Source organism: Coturnix japonica, chromosome 19, assembly GCF_054131305.1.
Source record: "Coturnix japonica strain WE chromosome 19, WE-NBRP24, whole genome shotgun sequence".
NCBI lineage: Eukaryota > Metazoa > Chordata > Aves > Galliformes > Phasianidae > Coturnix > Coturnix japonica.
In genome coordinates this window covers 2,313,556-2,337,859 of record NC_140681.1, presented here as the reverse complement: position 1 = coordinate 2,337,859, position 24,304 = coordinate 2,313,556, and the positions used below count along the sequence as shown (strand labels likewise).

Sequence of the window (24,304 nt, the reverse complement as noted above, 5' to 3'; positions counted from 1 at the left end):
TCACAGCCTGTCACCAGCACTTACGGGTTGGCTGAAAGGCCACAGGTTGGGAAGACCAACAAGGAAACGGGGGAAAACCTGCACTGCACCATGTCAAGGGAGAGACGTGAAGCCGACCGCTTCATCGCCCTGCGATTGCCAGCCCGAGCGAGGGACGTTCTGACCAGCTACTGAAAGAGGCAGCACCAGGTTTAGAAAGTTCGCTTCAATTTTATTGCGTACAAGAAGATTTGGCTTCTATTTATTGCCCCGCCCACACCCCAAAATGAAACCCCAGTGCCCAGGATTGCCGCTTAGCAATCAGTCACTCAGCCTCCAGTAAGACCCAAGGAGAAGCCAAACCCCGGGGCTACGTCACCTCCTCCCTCTCCAGTCCCAGCCAGCCCTATTTCAACCTAACCCTACACCAGGCCTGGACCTCAAGAGACACACCCTGAAGGAACGCAGCGTCTCCAGCTCTTGCCATACACCAAGTCCTGCCTATGTGAAGCCCTCATTGCTTCTAACGCAGCACAAGTCCTTCCTGTCCAGTTCACTTCCATCATCTCCACCGTCCATGACAGGGAAAGCACGGCTGTGCCAGTAAACTGGGCTGTTGAGTCAGCAGCTCTTGGTGCCACCTCCGAGGAAGCGTTGCAGGTGGTTCTGCTGTCCTTTGTAGCTTCTTGCTCAAGCCCTTATCGTTGCTTTCTGCTTTCCTTCTCGGCTTTCTTCCTCAGCTGAGTAGCGCTTGCCTTGCCTCGGCAAGCTTGCTGCAAGAGGGAAAAAAGAGGCACTATTTCACTCACGCACGCTGCCAGCACAGTCTGACTTAGAGAGCTGCTCGCAAGATATCCCTGGGCTACGAACCCAAGAACAAGGAAGGACACAAAAGTCACATCTGCATTGTCTGTTACCGCATGCCAAGGAAGAGTCCTCACACTCGAGCACTGCCCCACTTGCAGCTGAGGGGAGGAGGAGCTGGAAAGGACAGGTGGACAGAAAAGAAGGGAAAAGCTGAAGAGGCGAGAATCAACTTCTCCCCGAGGCAGATCACACCTTTGTGGCCACTCTTTTAGGAATGCTCACCATTCCTAATCCTAGCGTTAGCAAGATGAAAATTCACCACCTACCTTTTCACGCTCCTCGCGTACGCACTGAGGGCCGTGCCGTGGCTGTGCTGCACAACACCAGCGACTGAAAGAAAGCACGCAGAGAGCGGATCTGTTGCAGACAGTGCCAGGAGCTGTGCTTGAACAACGCTTTCGGTAAGGCACTCCTACCTTGCAATGGCCACACTTTGGGAGCTCTGGGACACAGCCACGTGTTGCTCTCCTGAGTCCCAGCTCCATTTCTCAGCCCACTCACGCTCTGCTCCTCCATGTTCTGCAAAGGAAAAGTCCCAAGAGGGAAATTCAGTTCATCGCAGATGTCATCAAACTGTCAGGGCAGTCGCACTCATTGCTCGGGGTGAGCAACCAGCTGCATGCTTACCCAAGGAGCAGCGGTTACTTTTACTTGAGTGTAACAGCCAATGCCTGACTGCAAGTACGAACACTAACCTATGCCTAACTCTAAAATAACAACAGAAACCTATACCTAACTCTAAAATAACAACAAAAACCTATACCTAACTCTAAAATAACAACAAAAACCTATACCTAACCCTAAAGAACAAACAGGAACCTATGCCTAACTCTAAAAAACGAACAGGAACCTATCCCTAACACTAAAACTAAACTGAACACTAACACTAACACTAACTTAACACTACCATCAACAAAAAAGAACATAACAAACACCTAACCTAACAGGGGGAAGATGGAACTGGGGGCCCACAGAACCAGAGGAGCAACAAGGTGGAGGAGCAGAAGATGTTAAATAATGCCACCCAGCTAATGCTGGGGGCAGGGGCCGCGCAGCAGGAAAGGAGCCGAGTGCCTGGACCAGCGATGGTGAAGCTGTGACCATGCCAACGCGGGGCCTGGCACGGTGGTGTGGTGCCAGGCCAGCTATGCCGCGGGCGGATCCACGTCCATGGGCTCCTCTGGAGGGGGATCCACCTCCATCGGTTCCTCCGGAGGGGGATCCACCTCCATCGGTTCCTCCGGAGGGGGATCCACCTCCATTGGTTCCTCCGGAGGGGGATCCACCTCCATCGGCTCCACATGGGTGGTGGTCACAGGGCTGGTCCAGGCATGATGGATAATGGCTCTCTTACCCCTCCTCTGCCTGATGGTCATGGCGGGCCCCCTCCTCCTTCTGACTCCTAGGGCCCCCAGCTCCATCCTCCCACCAGAAACTTCAACCCTCGCCCTCTTTGCAGCAGGCATGGCTGTTAACTGCCACAACTGTCAGAGGCATGCGGCAACGGTGACCATGGTGACATGGAGAGGGTTCTAAAATGGCGGCCGCACTGCTGGCACTGGAGTTCCACATAGGATGAGGAGGGGGCTGGAGGGCAGGGCATGGTACGGGAGCTACAAGGTGCTCCCTGTGCCCAGCGGGCAGCCCTTCTCTCTGGCCAGCAAGAGGGCACAGACGAGCCGGCCCCAAGTAAAGGGCCCTCGGCCTCCTTCACCCTCCTTCACCCTCCCCCTTCTTCCACAAGGGAATCTTTTTGGGCTGCCATACTGTTGTGGTTTTGTATTTTTTTCTATTGGTATTTCACATCATAACATCATCTGGAGATCATAGATTGATCAGTCAATCATATTGATCTAGATAAGTCCGTGACACAGACGCAGCACGCAGCAGCTCCTGATGGGGCTCCTGAGCTGAGCACCAACAACGGCAGGCTCCAAAGGGGACCTGACTACGCCTGCCTACTGGGACACACAAGCTCTGCTTTCCATAGTCGCACCCAGCGCCTCTCCTTGTGCGGCACCTCGGCGGATTCAACCCTTACCTACAATTAAGACCTCTGACTGAATTGGAATTCCAGTCACTCTGATTACACCCCACATCCCTGCTGCAGGCCCTCCCACATGCCCACGTGCTGCACCCAGCCACACCGGCTGCCACAGCCCCGCAGCCAGGCGGGGGTTGGTGCTTCATGATCCTTGAGGTCCCTTCCAACCCGGGTCATTCTGTGATTCTGTGATCGGGTTGAAGGGGCTGGCACTGCCCTGAAGGTGAGCGAGAGAAGTTGGCAAAGGAAGGGTGAGTGGCGGGATCCGAGGAGGGCGTTTTGTGTTTGTGTGCGTGTCTGTTGTTTGCCTGATGTGTTTGTGTGCGTTGTTGTTTCAGGTGTCTGAGTGAGGACTCCCTGTGGGAACTGGCAGCAAGCAAAGGAATGGATCGACGGGCCTGGCCGCCGTGTTGGACTGCGGCTGTGGAGCCAACGAAGGTGTGTCCAGTGTCCTTTCTTACATCATTGACTATGTATGAGGTGTACCTATATCTGTGTAACCATTTTACAAGTCAGGGTGCAGGTTTTTGGTGGGGTCCTGACAGTTCCTCAGCTAGAACCCTCTTACCCCTTTGAGACAGGCCGCTTCCGTCTGTAGCTGTCATGCCAGGAGCCAAATAAATTGCCCCATGGTGAAAAACACCAAGACTCCTATGTCTGCACCGACTCTTTAACCATTTGTTTAAGAGGTGGGTTTTTAGGTCCAACTCAGTATCCCTCCCTGCCACTGAAAGTACAGATGCAATAACCACCCGCACACCTGTTCCTTCGATTACCCGCCCCAGTCCCCTGAAATCATCTTTGATAGCCTTCAGGCTTTTTTTACTAACTTCTTCACTGCCAGCCTGAACTATCAGCAGGGGATAGTAGACAGAAGGGCAGATCAGACTGGGAAGTCTCCCAGCAATGTCCCTGACCCGTGCCCAGGGGAGGGAGCACACCTCCCTGCGGGTAGGGTCGGGCCAGCATATAGGGCCTTCCATTCCTCGCCAGTAGGGTTGTGCGCCCATGATGGCAGTAATGAACAAACTGCTGCATCACAAAGATCTTGGCCTGATTAGAAATCTTTGAGTAATGCTGTTACAGCAGACAGAATGTGCTAAGCGCAAGTAGTCTCCTGCACTTCACATCCTTGCTACTTTGTTCTGGGTGTTGTCACTGAGCAGCGTCTAACACAAATTCTGCCCCGGTCAGCTGGCTGCCTGAGCTTGAGCCCTGATGGCAACACTGTGTGCTTACCCAGGAGCAGCGGTTACTTTTACTTGAGTGTAGCAGCCAATGCCTGACTGTAAGTACGAACACTAACCTACGCCTAACTCTAAAATAACAACAGAAACCTATACCTAACCCTAAAGAACAAACAGGAACCTATGCCTAACTCTAAAGAACAAACAGGAACCTATCCCTAACGCTAAAACTAAACTGAACACTAACACTAACCTAACACTACCATCAAAACAAAGAACAGAGCAAACACCTAACTACAACAGGGGGAAGAAGGAACTGGGGGCCCACAGAACCGGAGGAGCAACGAGGTGGAGGAGAAGAAGGTGTTAAATAATGCCACCCAGCTCATGCTGGGGGCAGGGGCCGTGCAGCAGGAAAGGAGCCGAGTGCCTGGACCAGCGATGGTGAAGCTGTGACCATGCCAACGCGGGGCCTGGCACGGTGGTGTGGTGCCAGGCCAGCTATGCCGCGGGCGGATCCACGTCCATGGGCTCCTCTGGAGGGGGATCCACCTCCATCGGTTCCTCCGGAGGGGGATCCACCTCCATCGGCTCCACATGGGTGGTGGTCACAGGGCTGGTCCAGGCATGATGGAAACGGGCTCCTTTCCCCCTCCTCCATTTGATGGTTATGGCGGGCACCCTCCTCCTCTTCGGTTCTGGGGCCCCCAGCTCCTTCTCCCCACTTAAATCCTCACTACATTCCTCTCGCCCTCGCTTCGTGCTGGACATGGCTGCTACCTGCCCAGCACTCTCAGAGGTGAGTGAGTCGGGTGGAGCCGCAGCAACCAAGGTGACAGCTGTGACATGGGGAAGATTCCAAAATGGCACCTGTGCTGCTGGGAGTGGTGTTCCGCATAGGATGAGGAGGGGGCTGGAGGGCAGGGCACGGCACGGGAGCTACAAGGCACTCCCTGTGTCCAGCGGGCAGCCCTTCTCTCCGGCCAGCAAGAGGGCACAGAGAGCTGGCCCCGAGAAAAGGGCCCTCGGCCTCCTTCACCCTCCCCCTCCTTTCATAAGGGAATCCCCACGTTGGGCTGGGCACCCACATGGAATCATTGAAACTACAACCTACTACTTTGCTTCTACAGCAAGACTATTGTACTGAAATACTACTGTACTTAAAAGCACCTGCAATCACACTACACTCGTTTTCAATATTAAACTCTCAAACTTTCATAGCAAATAATAACATCCGCTCACAAAGAAAATGTGGAGAGGCCACAAAAGAGAAATACCACTCATGAAAACATTTGTATTTAGACATTCAAACTAACAACGTACTTTGTCTTTACCTAACCGTACCATTCTGTGCTAGAAATACGATGTTTTGCTGTAGAGTATAACTTGGAGAACCCAAAAGCAGCTAAAACCTGCTCCACTCAGTAATTTGACCATCCGCTGATATTTGGTTCTTTTCTCCCTTGCTTTCTAGTTGCTCACTCTTTAGACACACGCAAATCACATTGTCAAGGACTACAAAAACACTGTTAGCCAAAAAATTTATGCTGGCAGAATCTTAACGTTAGAAACGTGTAAATTGGTTGCAAAGAAGAAAGTGAAGACCAACACAGTAACCAAATACTAACTGATACATAAGGCTTCTCTCACACATCCTGAAAACAGAACTGCCAGCCTTAATGAACTTTGCTCTTCAGACACTGACTGAAATGCAAGTATTACCTTGTCATGGTTTAATAATTTTGTAATTTTGCTATCAGTATTCCACATCATAACATCATATAAAGCATGAATAATTTTACTGAATCTGCAACTTACAGAAGAAGAGTACATCTCCCAGAGAACAACACGAGGTCACGGGACCTGGACACTATATTAACTCTGTCGCAGGCTAGACTGACGTCTTTCGAGTTCTGGCGTTCAGGGGAGTGTGTGGGAGCCTTCACCGTTTCGCCTAGATTTACAGTAGGCCTCTCGGTTTCGGGACTCATTCTCTCTCCTATTTTGCTTGATTCGTTAGCTCAATTTTCAATTATATTGTATTATACTGTGTTATCCTGTATTTCGATATAGTAATTTAGTAAATAAGTGTGCCTCCTTAGATTGTTGCTGCTGTTTTCTTTTCCTAATTAACTTTTTTTCCTTTCGGCCTAGGGCCCCTGCTGGGCCCACAGTCCCTGTCACGGACGCAGGTGGATTTTTAGTTTAAACCGTGACATACCTGTAGCAGCCTGGATCTGGCAATAGTCAAAGAATCCTTTACGTCCAGCTCCTTAGCATCAAAAGACCACAGATACTGCTGGGGCAGAATTTCATTGAAGCCTTCAAAAGAAGCTTGTGTCTGTTCCTCAGTGCCTCGGGAAAGTCTCCATTCTGCTACCAGCCTGGAAAAGACACAGAAGGATCATTTAAAACAGGCTACGCTAACCCAAGTTCATCTTTGTTAGTTTGTTTTGAAATGAACCGTAAGCTGTGTTAAGAAAAATGATGGAAAGTGCTGGGGATAGAGCACTGTGTAACTGTATTCTAATTGTATTCCCAACCTTCACCCTGCGCAAACAATTTTAAGTTAAAACCCTATGTTTCCAACCACTCAACTGCAGAAAGCATTTTAGGCTCCAGCAGAAGGCAGCATCTACTCACTGATGATATTAATGAGAGCACAGGAGTCCCTTGCTGTTCGGAGGAAGAAAAAAATGCAGAGCTGTGTTCATCTAATATGTTCCATATTTGTTTCTGTCAATCACGAAACTTTGCTCTGTGGTAGAAACTCCACTCTCCATTAAGAAAAGGGAGAAAAGCAGGCAGGAGACCCAAAGAACCTGAACCCAGGGAGAAGCAGATATTATGCTGAATTCAAGCCTAACCTGTCAGGAGAACTGGAATCGAAAGGAGAGAACGCAACACAGGACACAGAGTGTGACAAAAGAACATTGCTTAAGCTGCAATCTGAGCTCTGCCCGGCTTCCTCAAAACCAGAAGAGAACGGTCTTCTGCAGGTACTCCCTCCTCTCCATCCCAGTGAGTATTTGGCACAACTGCCAATGCCAATACGTTCCTTCTGCAAATGTCACCGTTTCTGTGAAACCTTTCCAGATGACTCGTGACTAAAGCAATTTCTACTCCCTCATTCCTCAAAACCTTCCCACACAAAAGCCTTCACAGATCAGATGGTAAGAAAGAGGGAATTCTACGGCCACAGCAATAAAGCGCGCAGAAAGCCCATCTGTTGCAGACAGAGGAGTGAGCCGTGCTTAACCAACACTGCTTCAGCGCACGCTTACAGTAAGGCACACCTACCTTGCGCTGGCCACGCACGAAGCTCGTGACGCAGCTCCAGGCGGCTCTCCTGGGGCCCAGCTTCATTTCACGGCCACTCACGCTCTGCTGCTGGACATTCTGCAACGGAAAAGCCACCGGATGCAAATCCCATCCCTCGCAGATGGCATCAGACCTCCGCTCTCATGGCAGTCACCACCGCCCTGCCCTGGGCAGCGCTTCCACTGCCCTTGCTCCTGCCACAAGACACCAACGTCTGCTTCTAACGCGGCTCCACCATGGGATCCTGTATGCAATAGAAAAACACACGGAGGCTGCCAGCCACTGCAACACGCGCACTGTGAAACCCCTGGCACTGCTGAGTCCCAAGAGCAGAGGAGAGAAGCGTTTGCCTGCCATGGACGGGCTGCGGCGGGATTGAATCCTGCCTTCGAATCGGGACACCCCCAGGGAGAGCCTCCCTGGGGACCCAAAGACTGAAATGGAGGCAAGGTAACACTCTGCTATAGAAAGGGAAAGGGGAACTTCACAGAATCCGAGACAAAGGGTAACTGCAGATAGTTTACATTTAAAAGTGCAGGGATAGGGGGAATTACAGACACTTAGTCAAAATAAAACCAGAGAAGAGGGCAATAAAGATAAGAAGAAATTGTCCGGAGACCTCTGACAAGAAGAAGGATTAGATACCCCCGGGCAAGATGATGCTGACATGGGAGAACGATACCAGCAGATAACACCAAGAAGAAAACAGAAGAAGAATTTCACCCCAAAACAACGGCAAGGGTCGCGGGGAATGGGGTCCTAGGGAATGTAATGAATATGTAATCAAACTGAGGAGGAGACTATTGATTACGTATTAGCTTAACCTATATCTGTAACACACTTTTCTCCTTACGGTGTGCAAGTTTGGTGGAGCTCTCCCGCTTGCACCCGGCGCTGCGCAACGCTGGAATAAACATACCTGCTTTAGAACCCATCTTTGGGTTATAGAGTTTGATTCCGCAAGTCATCTTCCTGCCGCACAGCCCAGCACGGCCGGAGCCGCACCACACGATCCGGGCCGGGGCCGGCTCAGGCTCTGCCTCCAGGCTTTTGGGGCCGGCCGGGTGACTCCGCAGCACAGCGAGACCGTGGAGCCGCCCGGGAGCCGCCTCTGGGTGCCGGCAGCGCCGCGAGCTCCTCCCCCGACAGCCCCTCCGTGCCCCCGCCCCGAGGCCCGACCCCGTTCGCAGCACAGAGCCCGCTCCTCCCGGCCCCGCTCATGGCCGCCATGCCGCCATGGCCCGGAAGTGCTCTCCGCCGCCTGCAGGAAGCACTTCCTGTCACTGGCACTGGCACTGGCACTGTCACGTGGCTCAGGCCGGGCTGGGGCCTGTTGGGGGGGGGCGGCTGCCGGAAAAGGACCCAAAATTCACGTCTCATTTCGTGTCTTTCCTCTCGCTTTCCTTCCTTTACCTTCCCCTTCCCTTCCTTCCTTCCTCGCCCTCGTCCCCTTCCCTTCACCACCTCCCTGTGTCCATTCCAGTGCCTGGCCACCCTTTCTGAGCAGTAATACCTCGTAGTGTCCAGCCTGAATCTCCCCTGTCGCAGCTTGAAGCCATTCCCTCTGGTCCTATCATTAATGACACGAGAGAAGAGGCCGAGCCCCAGCTCACTACAGCCTCCCTTCAGGAAGTTAGAGAGAGCAATGAGGTCTCCCCTGAGCCTCCTCTTCTCCAGGCTGAACAATCCCAGCTCCCTCAGCCGCTCCTCATACGGCCTGTGCTCCAGACCCCTCACCAGCTTTGTTGCCCTCCTCTGAACGCGTTCCAGGGCCTCGATGTCTTTCTTGCACTGAGGGGCCCAAAACTGAACACAGCACTCGAGCTGCGGCCTCATCAGTGCTGACAACAGGGGGACAATCACCTCTCTGCTCCTGCTGGCAACACTGTTTCCCATGCAGGCCAGGATGCCCTCGGCCTTCTTATTATACAGCAAAGGAATCCCCTGAAAAGGAAACCACAATATCTGGCAACATGAAACAAAGTTCTGATTCGTAAAAGACTGGCAGCAAGGCCTGAATCTCTTGTGTCATCTGCTCTTGATGTATCACATTAGCACTAGGTGGAATGCAGAAGCTTCCTGAGACGTGATAATCAAAACCTAGTCCAATGCCTTTAAAAAAGCCTTTAAGAGATTACTCCTCCTTGTCTGTTTAAAATAAACTTAGGTAATACAAAAGGTTGGAAAATTTTTGGACAACTCCCCAGGGCCGGGCTTTGGAAGGCCGTATTGACGAGAGTCAATCAAGCTCCGGCTGCAGGCGTATATGTGTGTGCCAGTTCTTTAACACAGTAGAAATCACAACTTGCTGCATGATCAAAATTCTACATGTGCTACTCCTGAACCCCAATGACTTCCAACGGTGTTAAATTACCCCTTGATCTCAAAGCAGAACAAAACAACAAAATGCCACACCAATAGTGAATACATAAAAACAAACAACTCCTTGGACCTCAAGGGGAGGCTGATGCACAGGCCACGGCTGCCAGCGTGCAGCTGGGCTTCCCAGGGCAAACAGCAACACACGGTGCATCCATCAGAAGCTGAAAGAGCCCTCAGGGAAGAGAGGCCAACTCAAGGGGCTGAGCACGGGACACCCTTCTTCCTGCCGGGCTGCTTCCCCTCCTCTGGTTTCTTTCTGTCAGTCCTCAGAGAGCAAGGAGATGCTCACAGCCTGTCACCAGCACTTACGGGTTGGCTGAAAGGCCACAGGTTGGGAAGACCAACAAGGAAACGGGGGAAAACCTGCACTGCACCATGTCAAGGGAGAGACGTGAAGCCGACCGCTTCATCGCCCTGCGATTGCCAGCCCGAGCGAGGGACGTTCTGACCAGCTACTGAAAGAGGCAGCACCAGGTTTAGAAAGTTCGCTTCAATTTTATTGCGTACAAGAAGATTTGGCTTCTATTTATTGCCCCGCCCACACCCCAAAATGAAACCCCAGTGCCCAGGATTGCCGCTTAGCAATCAGTCACTCAGCCTCCAGTCAGACCCAAGGAGAAGCCAAACCCCGGGGCTACGTCACCTCCTCCCTCTCCAGTCCCAGCCAGCCCTATTTCAACCTAACCCTACACCAGGCCTGGACCTCAAGAGACACACCCTGAAGGAACGCAGCGTCTCCAGCTCTTGCCATACACCAAGTCCTGCCTATGTGAAGCCCTCATTGCTTCTAACGCAGCACAAGTCCTTCCTGTCCAGTTCACTTCCATCATCTCCACCGTCCATGACAGGGAAAGCACGGCTGTGCCAGTAAACTGGGCTGTTGAGTCAGCAGCTCTTGGTGCCACCTCCGAGGAAGCGTTGCAGGTGGTTCTGCTGTCCTTTGTAGCTTCTTGCTCAAGCCCTCATCGTTGCTTTCTGCTTTCCTTCTCGGCTTTCTTCCTCAGCTGAGTAGCGCTTGCCTTGCCTCGGCAAGCTTGCTGCAAGAGGGAAAAAAGAGGCACTATTTCACTCACGCACGCTGCCAGCACAGTCTGACTTAGAGAGCTGCTCGCAAGATATCCCTGGGCTACAAACCCAAGAACAAGGAAGGACACAAAAGTCACATCTGCATTGTCTGTTACCGCATGCCAAGGAAGAGTCCTCACACTCGAGCACTGCCCCACTTGCAGCTGAGGGGAGGAGGAGCTGGAAAGGACAGGTGGACAGAAAAGAAGGGAAAAGCTGAAGAGGCGAGAATCAACTTCTCCCCGAGGCAGATCACACCTTTGTGGCCACTCTTTTAGGAATGCTCACCATTCCTAATCCTAGCGTTAGCAAGATGAAAATTCACCACCTACCTTTTCACGCTCCTCGCGTACGCACTGAGGGCCGTGCCGTGGCTGTGCTGCACAACACCAGCGACTGAAAGAAAGCACGCAGAGAGCGGATCTGTTGCAGACAGTGCCAGGAGCTGTGCTTGAACAACGCTTTCGGTAAGGCACTCCTACCTTGCAATGGCCACACTTTGGGAGCTCTGGGACACAGCCACGTGTTGCTCTCCTGAGTCCCAGCTCCATTTCTCAGCCCACTCACGCTCTGCTCCTCCATGTTCTGCAAAGGAAAAGTCCCAAGAGGGAAATTCAGTTCATCGCAGATGTCATCAAACTGTCAGGGCAGTCGCACTCATTGCTCGGGGTGAGCAACCAGCTGCATGCTTACCCAAGGAGCAGCGGTTACTTTTACTTGAGTGTAACAGCCAATGCCTGACTGCAAGTACGAACACTAACCTATGCCTAACTCTAAAATAACAACAGAAACCTATACCTAACTCTAAAATAACAACAAAAACCTATACCTAACTCTAAAATAACAACAAAAACCTATACCTAACCCTAAAGAACAAACAGGAACCTATGCCTAACTCTAAAAAACGAACAGGAACCTATCCCTAACACTAAAACTAAACTGAACACTAACACTAACCTAACACTACCATCAAAACAAAGAACATAACAAACACCTAACCTAACAGGGGGAAGATGGAACTGGGGGCCCACAGAACCAGAGGAGCAACAAGGTGGAGGAGCAGAAGATGTTAAATAATGCCACCCAGCTAATGCTGGGGGCAGGGGCCGCGCAGCAGGAAAGGAGCCGAGTGCCTGGACCAGCGATGGTGAAGCTGTGACCATGCCAACGCGGGGCCTGGCACGGTGGTGTGGTGCCAGGCCAGCTATGTCGCGGGCGGATCCACGTCCATGGGCTCCTCTGGAGGGGGATCCACCTCCATCGGTTCCTCCGGAGGGGGATCCACCTCCATAGGCTCCACATGGGTGGTGGTCACAGGGCTGGTCCAGGCATGATGGATAATGGCTCTCTTACCCCTCCTCTGCCTGATGGTCATGGCGGGCCCCCTCCTCCTTCTGACTCCTAGGGCCCCCAGCTCCATCCTCCCACCAGAAACTTCAACCCTCGCCCTCTTTGCAGCAGGCATGGCTGTTAACTGCCACAACTGTCAGAGGCATGCGGCAACGGTGACCATGGTGACATGGAGAGGGTTCTAAAATGGCGGCCGCACTGCTGGCACTGGAGTTCCACATAGGATGAGGAGGGGGCTGGAGGGCAGGGCATGGTACGGGAGCTACAAGGTGCTCCCTGTGCCCAGCGGGCAGCCCTTCTCTCTGGCCAGCAAGAGGGCACAGACGAGCCGGCCCCAAGTAAAGGGCCCTCGGCCTCCTTCACCCTCCTTCACCCTCCCCCTTCTTCCACAAGGGAATCTTTTTGGGCTGCCATACTGTTGTGGTTTTGTATTTTTTTCTATTGGTATTTCACATCATAACATCATCTGGAGATCATAGATTGATCAGTCAATCATATTGATCTAGATAAGTCCGTGACACAGACGCAGCACGCAGCAGCTCCTGATGGGGCTCCTGAGCTGAGCACCAACAACGGCAGGCTCCAAAGGGGACCTGACTACGCCTGCCTACTGGGACACACAAGCTCTGCTTTCCATAGTCGCACCCAGCGCCTCTCCTTGTGCGGCACCTCGGCGGATTCAACCCTTACCTACAATTAAGACCTCTGACTGAATTGGAATTCCAGTCACTCTGATTACACCCCACATCCCTGCTGCAGGCCCTCCCACATGCCCACGTGCTGCACCCAGCCACACCGGCTGCCACAGCCCCGCAGCCAGGCGGGGGTTGGTGCTTCATGATCCTTGAGGTCCCTTCCAACCCAGGTCATTCTGTGATTCTGTGATCGGGTTGAAGGGGCTGGCACTGCCCTGAAGGTGAGCGAGAGAAGTTGGCAAAGGAAGGGTGAGTGGCGGGATCCGAGGAGGGCGTTTTGTGTTTGTGTGCGTGTCTGTTGTTTGCCTGATGTGTTTGTGTGCGTTGTTGTTTCAGGTGTCTGAGTGAGGACTCCCTGTGGGAACTGGCAGCAAGCAAAGGAATGGATCGACGGGCCTGGCCGCCGTGTTGGACTGCGGCTGTGGAGCCAACGAAGGTGTGTCCAGTGTCCTTCCTTACATCATTGACTATGTATGAGGTGTACCTATATCTGTGTAACCATTTTACAAGTCAGGGTGCAGGTTTTTGGTGGGGTCCTGACAGTTCCTCAGCTAGAACCCTCTTACCCCTTTGAGACAGGCCGCTTCCGTCTGTAGCTGTCATGCCAGGAGCCAAATAAATTGCCCCATGGTGAAAAACACCAAGACTCCTATGTCTGCACCGACTCTTTAACCATTTGTTTAAGAGGTGGGTTTTTAGGTCCAACTCAGTATCCCTCCCTGCCACTGAAAGTACAGATGCAATAACCACCCGCACACCTGTTCCTTCGATTACCCGCCCCAGTCCCCTGAAATCATCTTTGATAGCCTTCAGGCTTTTTTTACTAACTTCTTCACTGCCAGCCTGAACTATCAGCAGGGGATAGTAGACAGAAGGGCAGATCAGACTGGGAAGTCTCCCAGCAATGTCCCTGACCCGTGCCCAGGGGAGGGAGCACACCTCCCTGCGGGTAGGGTCGGGCCAGCATATAGGGCCTTCCATTCCTCGCCAGTAGGGTTGTGCGCCCATGATGGCAGTAATGAACAAACTGCTGCATCACAAAGATCTTGGCCTGATTAGAAATCTTTGAGTAATGCTGTTACTGCAGACAGAATGTGCTAAGCGCAAGTAGTCTCCTGCACTTCACATCCTTGCTACTTTGTTCTGGGTGTTGTCACTGAGCAGCGTCTAACACAAATTCTGCCCCGGTCAGCTGGCTGCCTGAGCTTGAGCCCTGATGGCAACACTGTGTGCTTACCCAGGAGCAGCGGTTACTTTTACTTGAGTGTAGCAGCCAATGCCTGACTGTAAGTACGAACACTAACCTACGCCTAACTCTAAAATAACAACAGAAACCTATACCTAACCCTAAAGAACAAACAGGAACCTATGCCTAACTCTAAAGAACAAACAGGAACCTATCCCTAACGCTAAAACTAAACTGAACACTAACACTAACCTAACACTACCATCAAAACAAAGAACAGAGCAAACACCTAACTACAACAGGGGGAAGAAGGAACTGGGGGCCCACAGAACCGGAGGAGCAACGAGGTGGAGGAGAAGAAGATGTTAAATAATGCCACCCAGCTCATGCTGGGGGCAGGGGCCGCGCAGCAGGAAAGGAGCCGAGTGCCTGGACCAGCGATGGTGAAGCTGTGACCATGCCAACGCGGGGCCTGGCACGGTGGTGTGGTGCCAGGCCAGCTATGCCGCGGGCGGATCCACGTCCATGGGCTCCTCTGGAGGGGGATCCACCTCCATCAGTTCCTCCGGAGGGGGATCCACCTCCATCGGCTCCACATGGGTGGTGGTCACAGGGCTGGTCCAGGCATGATGGAAACGGGCTCCTTTCCCCCTCCTCCATTTGATGGTTATGGCGGGCACCCTCCTCCTCTTCGGTTCTGGGGCCCCCAGCTCCTTCTCCCACTTAAATCCTCACTACATTCCTCTCGCCCTCGCTTCGTGCTGGACATGGCTGCTACCTGCCCAGCACTCTCAGAGGTGAGTGAGTCGGGTGGAGCCGCAGCAACCAAGGTGACAGCTGTGACATGGGGAAGATTCCAAAATGGCACCTGTGCTGCTGGGAGTGGTGTTCCGCATAGGATGAGGAGGGGGCTGGAGGGCAGGGCACGGCACGGGAGCTACAAGGCACTCCCTGTGTCCAGCGGGCAGCCCTTCTCTCCGGCCAGCAAGAGGGCACAGAGAGCTGGCCCCGAGAAAAGGGCCCTCGGCCTCCTTCACCCTCCCCCTCCTTTCATAAGGGAATCCCCACTTTGGGCTGGGCACCCACATGGAATCATTGAAACTACAACCTACTACTTTGCTTCTACAGCAAGACTATTGTACTGAAATACTACTGTACTTAAAAGCACCTGCAATCACACTACACTCGTTTTTAATATTAAACTCTCAAACTTTCATAGCAAATAATAACATCCGCTCACAAAGAAAATGTGGAGAGGCCACAAAAGAGAAATATCACTCATGAAAACATTTGTATTTAGACATTCAAACTAACAACGTACTTTGTCTTTACCTAACCGTACCATTCTGTGCTAGAAATACGATGTTTTGCTGTAGAGTATAACTTGGAGAACCCAAAAGCAGCTAAAACCTGCTCCACTCAGTAATTTGACCATCCGCTGATATTTGGTTCTTTTCTCCCTTGCTTTCTAGTTGCTCACTCTTTAGACACACGCAAATCACATTGTCAAGGACTACAAAAACACTGTTAGCCAAAAAATTTATGCTGGCAGAATCTTAACGTTAGAAACGTGTAAATTGGTTGCAAAGAAGAAAGTGAAGACCAACACAGTAACCAAATACTAACTGATACATAAGGCTTCTCTCACACATCCTGAAAACAGAACCGCCAGCCTTAATGAACTTTGCTCTTCAGACACTGACTGAAATGCAAGTATTACCTTGTCATGGTTTAATAATTTTGTAATTTTGCTATCAGTATTCCACATCATAACATCATATAAAGCATGAATAATTTTACTGAATCTGCAACTTACAGAAGAAGAGTACATCTCCCAGAGAACAACACGAGGTCACGGGACCTGGACACTATATTAACTCTGTCGCAGGCTAGACTGACGTCTTTCGAGTTCTGGCGTTCAGGGGAGTGTGTGGGAGCCTTCACCGTTTCGCCTAGATTTACAGTAGGCCTCTCGGTTTCGGGACTCATTCTCTCTCCTATTTTGCTTGATTCGTTAGCTCAATTTTCAATTATATTGTATTATACTGTGTTATCCTGTATTTCGATATAGTAATTTAGTAAATAAGTGTGCCTCCTTAGATTGTTGCTGCTGTTTTCTTTTCCTAATTAACTTTTTTTCCTTTCGGCCTAGGGCCCCTGCTGGGCCCACAGTCCCTGTCACGGACGCAGGTGGATTTTTAGTTTAAACCGTGACATACCTGTAGCAGCCTGGATCTGGCAATAGTCAAAGAATCCTTTACGTCCAGCTCCTTAGCATCAAAAGACCACAGATACTGCTGGGGCAGAATTTCATTGAAGCCTTCAAAAGAAGCTTGTGTCTGTTCCTCAGTGCCTCGGGAAAGTCTCCATTCTGCTACCAGCCTGGAAAAGACACAGAAGGATCATGTAAAACGGGCTACGCTAACCCAAGTTCATCTTTGTTAGTTTGTTTTGAAATGAACCGTAAGCTGTGTTAAGAAAAATGATGGAAAGTGCTGGGGATAGAGCACTGTGTAACTGTATTCTAATTGTATTCCCAACCTTCACCCTGCGCAAACAATTTTAAGTTAAAACCCTATGTTTCCAACCACTCAACTGCAGAAAGCATTTTAGGCTCCAGTAGAAGGCAGCATCTACTCACTGATGATATTAATGAGAGCACAGGAGTCCCTTGCTGTTCGGAGGAAGAAAAAAATGCAGAGCTGTGTTCATCTAATATGTTCCATATTTGTTTCTGTCAATCACAAAACTTTGCTCTGTGGTAGAAACTCCACTCTCCATTAAGAAAAGGGAGAAAAGCAGGCAGGAGACCCAAAGAACCTGAACCCAGGGAGAAGCAGATATTATGCTGAATTCAAGCCTAACCTGTCAGGAGAACTGGAATCGAAAGGAGAGAACGCAACACAGGACACAGAGTGTGACAAAAGAACATTGCTTAAGCTGCAATCTGAGCTCTGCCCGGCTTCCTCAAAACCAGAAGAGAACGGTCTTCTGCAGGTACTCCCTCCTCTCCATCCCAGTGAGTATTTGGCACAACTGCCAATGCCAATACGTTCCTTCTGCAAATGTCACCGTTTCTGTGAAACCTTTCCAGATGACTCGTGACTAAAGCAATTTCTACTCCCTCATTCCTCAAAACCTTCCCACACAAAAGCCTTCACAGATCAGATGGTAAGAAAGAGGGAATTCTACGGCCACAGCAATAAAGCGCGCAGAAAGCCCATCTGTTGCAGACAGAGGAGTGAGCCGTGCTTAACCAACACTGCTTCAGCGCACGCTTACAGTAAGGCACACCTACCTTGCGCTGGCCACGCACGAAGCTCGTGACGCAGCTCCAGGCGGCTCTCCTGGGGCCCAGCTTCATTTCACGGCCACTCACGCTCTGCTGCTGGACATTCTGCAACGGAAAAGCCACCGGATGCAAATCCCATCCCTCGCAGATGGCATCAGACCTCCGCTCTCATGGCAGTCACCACCGCCCTGCCCTGGGCAGCGCTTCCACTGCCCTTGCTCCTGCCACAAGACACCAACGTCTGCTTCTGACGCGGCTCCACCATGGGATCCTGTATGCAATAGAGAAACACACGGAGGCTGCCAGCCACTGCAACACGCGCGCTGTGAAACCCCTGGCACTGCTGAGTCCCAAGAGCAGAGGAGAGAAGCGTTTGCCTGCCATGGACGGGCTGCGGCGGGATTGAATCCTGCCTTCGAATCGGGACACCCCCAGGGAGAGCCTCCCTGGGGACCCAAAGACTGAAATGGAGGCAAGGTAACACTCTGCTATAGAAAGGGAAAGGGGAACTTCACAGAATCCGAGACAAAGGGTAACTGCAGATAGTTTACATTTAAAAGTGCAGGGATAGGGGGAATTACAGACACTTAGTCAAAATAAAACCAGAGAAGAGGGCAATAAAGATAAGAAGAAATTGTCCGGAGACCTCTGACAAGAAGAAGGATTAGATACCCCCGGGCAAGATGATGCTGACATGGGAGAACGATACCAGCAGATAACACCAAGAAGAAAACAGAAGAAGAATTTCACCCCAAAACAACGGCAAGGGTCGCGGGGAATGGGGTCCTAGGGAATGTAATGAATATGTAATCAAACTGAGGAGGAGACTATTGATTACGTATTAGCTTAACCTATATCTGTAACACACTTTTCTCCTTACGGTGTGCAAGTTTGGTGGAGCTCTCCCGCTTGCACCCGGCGCTGCGCAACGCTGGAATAAACATACCTGCTTTAGAACCCATCTTTGGGTTATAGAGTTTGATTCCGCAAGTCATCTTCCTGCCGCACAGCCCAGCACGGCCGGAGCCGCACCACACGATCCGGGCCGGGGCCGGCTCAGGCTCTGCCTCCAGGCTTTTGGGGCCGGCCGGGTGACTCCGCAGCACAGCGAGACCGTGGAGCCGCCCGGGAGCCGCCTCTGGGTGCCGGCAGCGCCGCGAGCTCCTCCCCCGACAGCCCCTCCGTGCCCCCGCACCGAGGCCCGACCCCGTTCGCAGCACAGAGCCCGCTCCTCCCGGCCCCGCTCATGGCCGCCATGCCGCCATGGCCCGGAAGTGCTCTCCGCCGCCTGCAGGAAGCACTTCCTGTCACTGGCACTGGCACTGTCACGTGGCTCAGGCCGGGCTGGGGCCTGTTGGGGGGGGGGCGGCTGCCGGAAAAGGACCCAAAATTCACGTCTCATTTCGTGTCTTTCCTCTCGCTTTCCTTCCTTTACCTTCCCCTTCCCTTCCTTCCTTCCTCGCCCTCGTCCCCTTCCCTTCACCACCTCCCTGTGTCCATTCCAGTGCCTGGCCACCCTTTCTGAGCAGTAATACCTCGTAGTGTCCAGCCTGAATCTCCCCTGTCGCAGCTTGAAGCCATTCCCTCTGGTCCTATCATTAATGACACGAGAGAAGAGGCCGAGCCCCAGCTCACTACAGCCTCCCTTCAGGAAGTTAGAGAGAGCAATGAGGTCTCCCCTGAGCCTCCTCTTCTCCAGGCTGAACAATCCCAGCTCCCTCAGCCGCTCCTCATACGGCCTGTGCTCCAGACCCCTCACCAGCTTTGTTGCCCTCCTCTGAACGCGTTCCAGGGCCTCGATGTCTTTCTTGCACTGAGGGGCCCAAAACTGAACACAGCACTCGAGCTGCGGCCTCATCAGTGCTGACAACAGGGGGACAATCACCTCTCTGCTCCTGCTGGCAACACTGTTTCCCATGCAGGCCAGGATGCCCTCGGCCTTCTTATTATACAGCAAAGGAATCCCCTGAAAAGGAAACCACAATATCTGGCAACATGAAACAAAGTTCTGATTCGTAAAAGACTGGCAGCAAGGCCTGAATCTCTTGTGTCATCTGCTCTTGATGTATCACATTAGCACTAGGTGGAATGCAGAAGCTTCCTGAGACGTGATAATCAAAACCTGGTCCAATGCCTTTAAAAAAGCCTTTAAGAGATTACTCCTCCTTGTCTGTTTAAAATAAACTTAGGTAATACAAAAGGTTGGAAAATTTTTGGACAACTCCCCAGGGCCGGGCTTTGGAAGGCCGTATTGACGAGAGTCAATCAAGCTCCGGCTGCAGGCGTATATGTGTGTGCCAGTTCTTTAACACAGTAGAAATCACAACTTGCTGCATGATCAAAATTCTACATGTGCTACTCCTGAACCCCAATGACTTCCAACGGTGTTAAATTACCCCTTGATCTCAAAGCAGAACAAAACAACAAAATGCCACACCAATAGTGAATACATAAAAACAAACAACTCCTTGGGCCTCAAGGGGAGGCTGATGCACAGGCCACGGCTGCCAGCGTGCAGCTGGGCTTCCCAGGGCAAACAGCAACACACGGTGCATCCATCAGAAGCTGAAAGAGCCCTCAGGGAAGAGAGGCCAACTCAAGGGGCTGAGCACGGGACACCCTTCTTCCTGCCGGGCTGCTTCCCCTCCTCTGGTTTCTTTCTGTCAGTCCTCAGAGAGCAAGGAGATGCTCACAGCCTGTCACCAGCACTTACGGGTTGGCTGAAAGGCCACAGGTTGGGAAGACCAACAAGGAAACGGGGGAAAACCTGCACTGCACCATGTCAAGGGAGAGACGTGAAGCCGACCGCTTCATCGCCCTGCGATTGCCAGCCCGAGCGAGGGACGTTCTGACCAGCTACTGAAAGAGGCAGCACCAGGTTTAGAAAGTTCGCTTCAATTTTATTGCGTACAAGAAGATTTGGCTTCTATTTATTGCCCCGCCCACACCCCAAAATGAAACCCCAGTGCCCAGGATTGCCGCTTAGCAATCAGTCACTCAGCCTCCAGTCAGACCCAAGGAGAAGCCAAACCCCGGGGCTACGTCACCTCCTCCCTCTCCAGTCCCAGCCAGCCCTATTTCAACCTAACCCTACACCAGGCCTGGACCTCAAGAGACACACCCTGAAGGAACGCAGCGTCTCCAGCTCTTGCCATACACCAAGTCCTGCCTATGTGAAGCCCTCATTGCTTCTAACGCAGCACAAGTCCTTCCTGTCCAGTTCACTTCCATCATCTCATTCCCCATTCAGGGGAATGGGGCGAATACTTGAAGGAGCTGGGGTGCAGGTGATCTTTTCTTCTATGCCCGTGGTGTCAGGAAAAGATACAGGGTGGATCCAAAAAACCCATCTCTTAAACAGATGGCTTAAGAGCTGGTGCAAACACAAGAATTTCGGCTATTTTGACCATGGGGCAATCTACACTGCACCTGGAATGATGGCTGCTGATGCTAGCAGCCTGTCCCTGAGGGGTAAGAGGGTATTAGCTGAAGAATTAGCGGGACTCATTGATAGGTCTTTAAACTAGGAACGAAGGGGGAAGGGGGCAAAATAAGGGCTACTGGGGTTGAACGGTGCATTCGAGGGATTGTACCAAACTCTGTGGGCAAAGATTGCAGAGTGCAAAAGGAGGGAGTAGGGCAGGGGGATGCTGGGGATGCCGCTGTTCTAGTGGATCCTGGATCGCTTATGAAGGTGGTGAGACGGACAGCCCGGCTGAAGTGCCTTTATACTAATGCACGTAGCCTGAGCAACAAGCAGGAGGAACTGGAAACTGTGATGCACTCTGAAAATTATGACATTGTTGCTATCACAGAAACATGGTGGGATGACTCCCACAATTGGGATACTACCATCGATGGCTATAGGCTCTTTAGGAGAGATAGGCGAGGTAGGAAGGGTGGGGGAGTCGCCCTTTATGTCAGAGATTGGATAAACTGTGAGGAGCTCCCCATGAGAAACAGTCAAGAACAGGTTGAGAGCCTGTGGGTTAGGATTAGAGATGGGACTAATAAAGGTCAGCTGGTATTAGGGGTATACTACAGGCCACCTGATCAAGGGGAGGCTGCTGATGAGGCTTTCTTGCTCCAGATGCGTGAGGCGTCTGGCTCACGGGCTCTTGTCCTGGTGGGGGACTTCAACCATCCTGACATCTGTTGGGAAAACCACACGGCGAGCTGCAAGAGCTCCAGAAGGCTCTTGGAATCCATTGATGATAGCTTTCTGGTTCAGGTATTGGACAGACCGACCAGAGGTCAAGCGTTGCTGGACCTGCTGCTCACCAACGCTGAGGAGATCATCAAAGGCGTCAAGGTTGGAGGCTGCCTGGGCTCCAGCGATCATGCCCTGGTTGAGTTTGTGATCTCAAGCGATGTGGGCCTGGCAAAGAGCAGGACCAGGATGCTCAACTTTAGAAGAGCAGACTTCAAGCTACTCAATGGAATGCTGGCCAAGATCCCCTGGCGCGCTGCCCTCAAAGATAAGGACGTTGAGGAGAGCTGGCTACTGTTCAAGGATGCCCTCCTGGCAGCACAAGAGGTCTCCATTCCCCTGATTAAGAAAGTGGGCAGGAGAGGTAGAAAACCGGCATGGCTCAGCAAGGACCTGCTAAGAGAACTGAGGGTGAAGAAAGGGGTGTACAAGCTCTGGAAACAAGGCTGTGTCACCCGGGAAGAATACAGGGATGCCGTCCGAACTTGCAGATGTGGGATCAGGAAAGCCAAGGCGCAGGCAGAACTGAACTTGGCGAGGGATGTGAAAAACAACAAGAAAACCTTCTACAGGTACATTGGCCAGAAGAGACAGGCCAAAATGGACGTGCCTACTCTGGTAAATTTAAAAGGAGAAATGGCTTCAACAGATGAAGAGAAAGCTGAGGTGCTGAATGAGTTCTTCACCTCGGTCTTCACTGGTGGCCAGGATTCTAGTCTTTTTCACGTCCCTAAGTCTTGCACCCCCATACCTCCATGTGGGGACCAAGGAGGTAAATCCCTCCCCACTGTAAGGGTAGAGCAAGTCCGAGAGTGCCTCCTTAGACTGAATGAGTATAAGTCTATGGGGCCAGACGGCGTGCATCCCAGGGTCCTGAAGGAGCTGGCTGAGGTGGTTGCTGAGCCGCTCTCCATCATATTTGAGAAGTCGTGGCTGTCAGGTGAGGTCCCGGATGATTGGAGGAAGGGTCACGTCACTCCCATTTACAAGAAGGGGAGTAGGGACGACCTGGGTAACTACAGGCCGGTGAGTCTCACCTCTGTGCCTGGGAAGATTATGGAACAGATCCTCCTGGACAACATGCTTGATCACATAAAGAACAAGCATGTGATCCGAGACAGCCAGCATGGCTTCACCAGGGGAAGGTCATGCTTAACTAATCTTGTGGCCTTCTATGATGGAGTGACGGCGTTGGTGGATGAAGGGAAGGCGACCGATGTCATTTACCTGGACCTGAGCAAGGCCTTTGACATGGTCCCCCATCACATCCTCATCTCCAAATTGGAGGGAGGTGGATTTGATGGGTGGACAACTAGATGGATAAGCAATTGGTTGAAAGGCCGCAGACAGAGGGTGGTGGTCAATGGCTCTATGTCCAGGTGGAGGCCGGTAACGAGCGGCGTCCCTCAAGGGTCTGTCTTGGGACCGGTGCTCTTTAACATCTTTATTAATGACATCGATGAGGGAATGGAGTGCACCCTCAGCAAGTTTGCTGACGACACCAAGCTGAGTGGTGCAGTCGATACGGTGGAGGGAACAGATGCCATTCAGAGGGACCTTGACAGGCTGGAAAGCTGGGCTCGGGTGAACCTAATGAGGTTCAACACGGCAAAGTGCAAGGTTTTGCACTTGGGCCGGAAGAACCCCAGGCACCTGTACAGGCTGGGAGGAGTTGTCCTTGAGAGCAGCTCGGCTGAAAAAGACCTAGGGGTCCTGATAGATGAGAAACTTAACATGAGCCAGCAGTGCGCTCTGGCAGCCCGGAAAGCAAATGGGATCCTGGGCTCCATCAGGAGAGGGGTGGTCAGCAGGGATAGGGAGGTGATCGTCCCTCTCTACTCTGCTCTTGTGAGGCCCCATCTGGAGTACTGTGTCCAGGTGTGGAGCCCTCAGTACAAAAAAGATATGGAGATTTTGGAAAGGGTCCAGAGGAGGGCCACAAAGATGATCAGGGGGCTGGAGCACCTCCCCTATGAGGACAGGCTGAGGGAGTTGGGTTTGTTCAGCCTGGAGAAGAGAAGGTTGCGAGGTGACCTCATTGCAGCCTTTCAATACCTGAAGGGAACTTACTCCCAGGAGGGGAGTAAACTCTTCGAAAGGGCTGATAATAGCAGGACTAGGGGAAATGGTTTTAAGTTGAAGGAGGGAAGATTTAGGTTGGATGTTAGGGGAAAGTTCTTTACTAGAAGGGTGGTTAGGTCCTGGAACAGGCTGCCCAGTGAGGTTGTGGATGCCCCGTCCTTGGAGGTGTTCAAGACCAGGTTGGACGGGGCCCTGGGCAACCTGATCTAGTAAATGTGTATGTTTGGTGGCCCTGCTAGGCAGGGGGGTTGGAACTACATGATCCTTGAGGTCCCTTCCAACCCGGGTAATTCTGTGATTCTGTGAATTCTGTGATTCTGTGATCTCCACCGTCCATGACAGGGAAAGCACGGCTGTGCCAGTAAACTGGGCTGTTGAGTCAGCAGCTCTTGGTGCCACCTCCGAGGAAGCGTTGCAGGTGGTTCTGCTGTCCTTTGTAGCTTCTTGCTCAAGCCCTCATCGTTGCTTTCTGCTTTCCTTCTCGGCTTTCTTCCTCAGCTGAGTAGCGCTTGCCTTGCCTCGGCAAGCTTGCTGCAAGAGGGAAAAAAGAGGCACTATTTCACTCACGCACGCTGCCAGCACAGTCTGACTTAGAGAGCTGCTCGCAAGATATCCCTGGGCTACAAACCCAAGAACAAGGAAGG

The 24,304-nt window shown here is 51.9% G+C and overlaps 2 protein-coding genes across 6 annotated transcripts in view; both read right to left on the bottom strand.

Annotated features, from left to right (window-relative positions):
• Window positions 1-190: 190 nt before the first annotated feature.
• LOC146757763 (uncharacterized) lies at window positions 191-9,580 on the bottom strand. The gene is made up of 4 exons (XM_085520092.1): window positions 7,378-9,580; window positions 6,299-6,461; window positions 1,113-1,365; window positions 191-752 (listed from the first exon to the last, which is right to left on the bottom strand). The coding sequence occupies exon 1, from the start codon at window positions 9,292-9,294 to the stop codon at window positions 8,428-8,430; it is 867 nt and encodes a 288-aa protein (XP_085376218.1). The 5' UTR covers window positions 9,295-9,580; the 3' UTR covers window positions 191-752; window positions 1,113-1,365; window positions 6,299-6,461; window positions 7,378-8,427.
• A 675-nt stretch (window positions 9,581-10,255) lies between these two features.
• Window positions 10,256-24,304, bottom strand: part of LOC146757762 (uncharacterized) — a 74,996-nt gene continuing 60,947 nt past the window's right edge. For all 5 annotated transcript variants that reach the window (XM_085520080.1, XM_085520074.1, XM_085520077.1 and 2 more), the window contains 4 exons: window positions 17,375-24,191; window positions 16,296-16,458; window positions 11,178-11,430; window positions 10,256-10,817 (listed from right to left, as the gene is read on the bottom strand). Coding sequence is in view for 2 of the 5 variants with exons in the window: in XM_085520074.1 (XP_085376200.1) it covers window positions 18,360-19,286 (927 nt within the window). In the remaining 3 variants the exon portion in view is untranslated. The remainder of the gene's footprint in view (window positions 10,818-11,177; window positions 11,431-16,295; window positions 16,459-17,374; window positions 24,192-24,304) is intronic.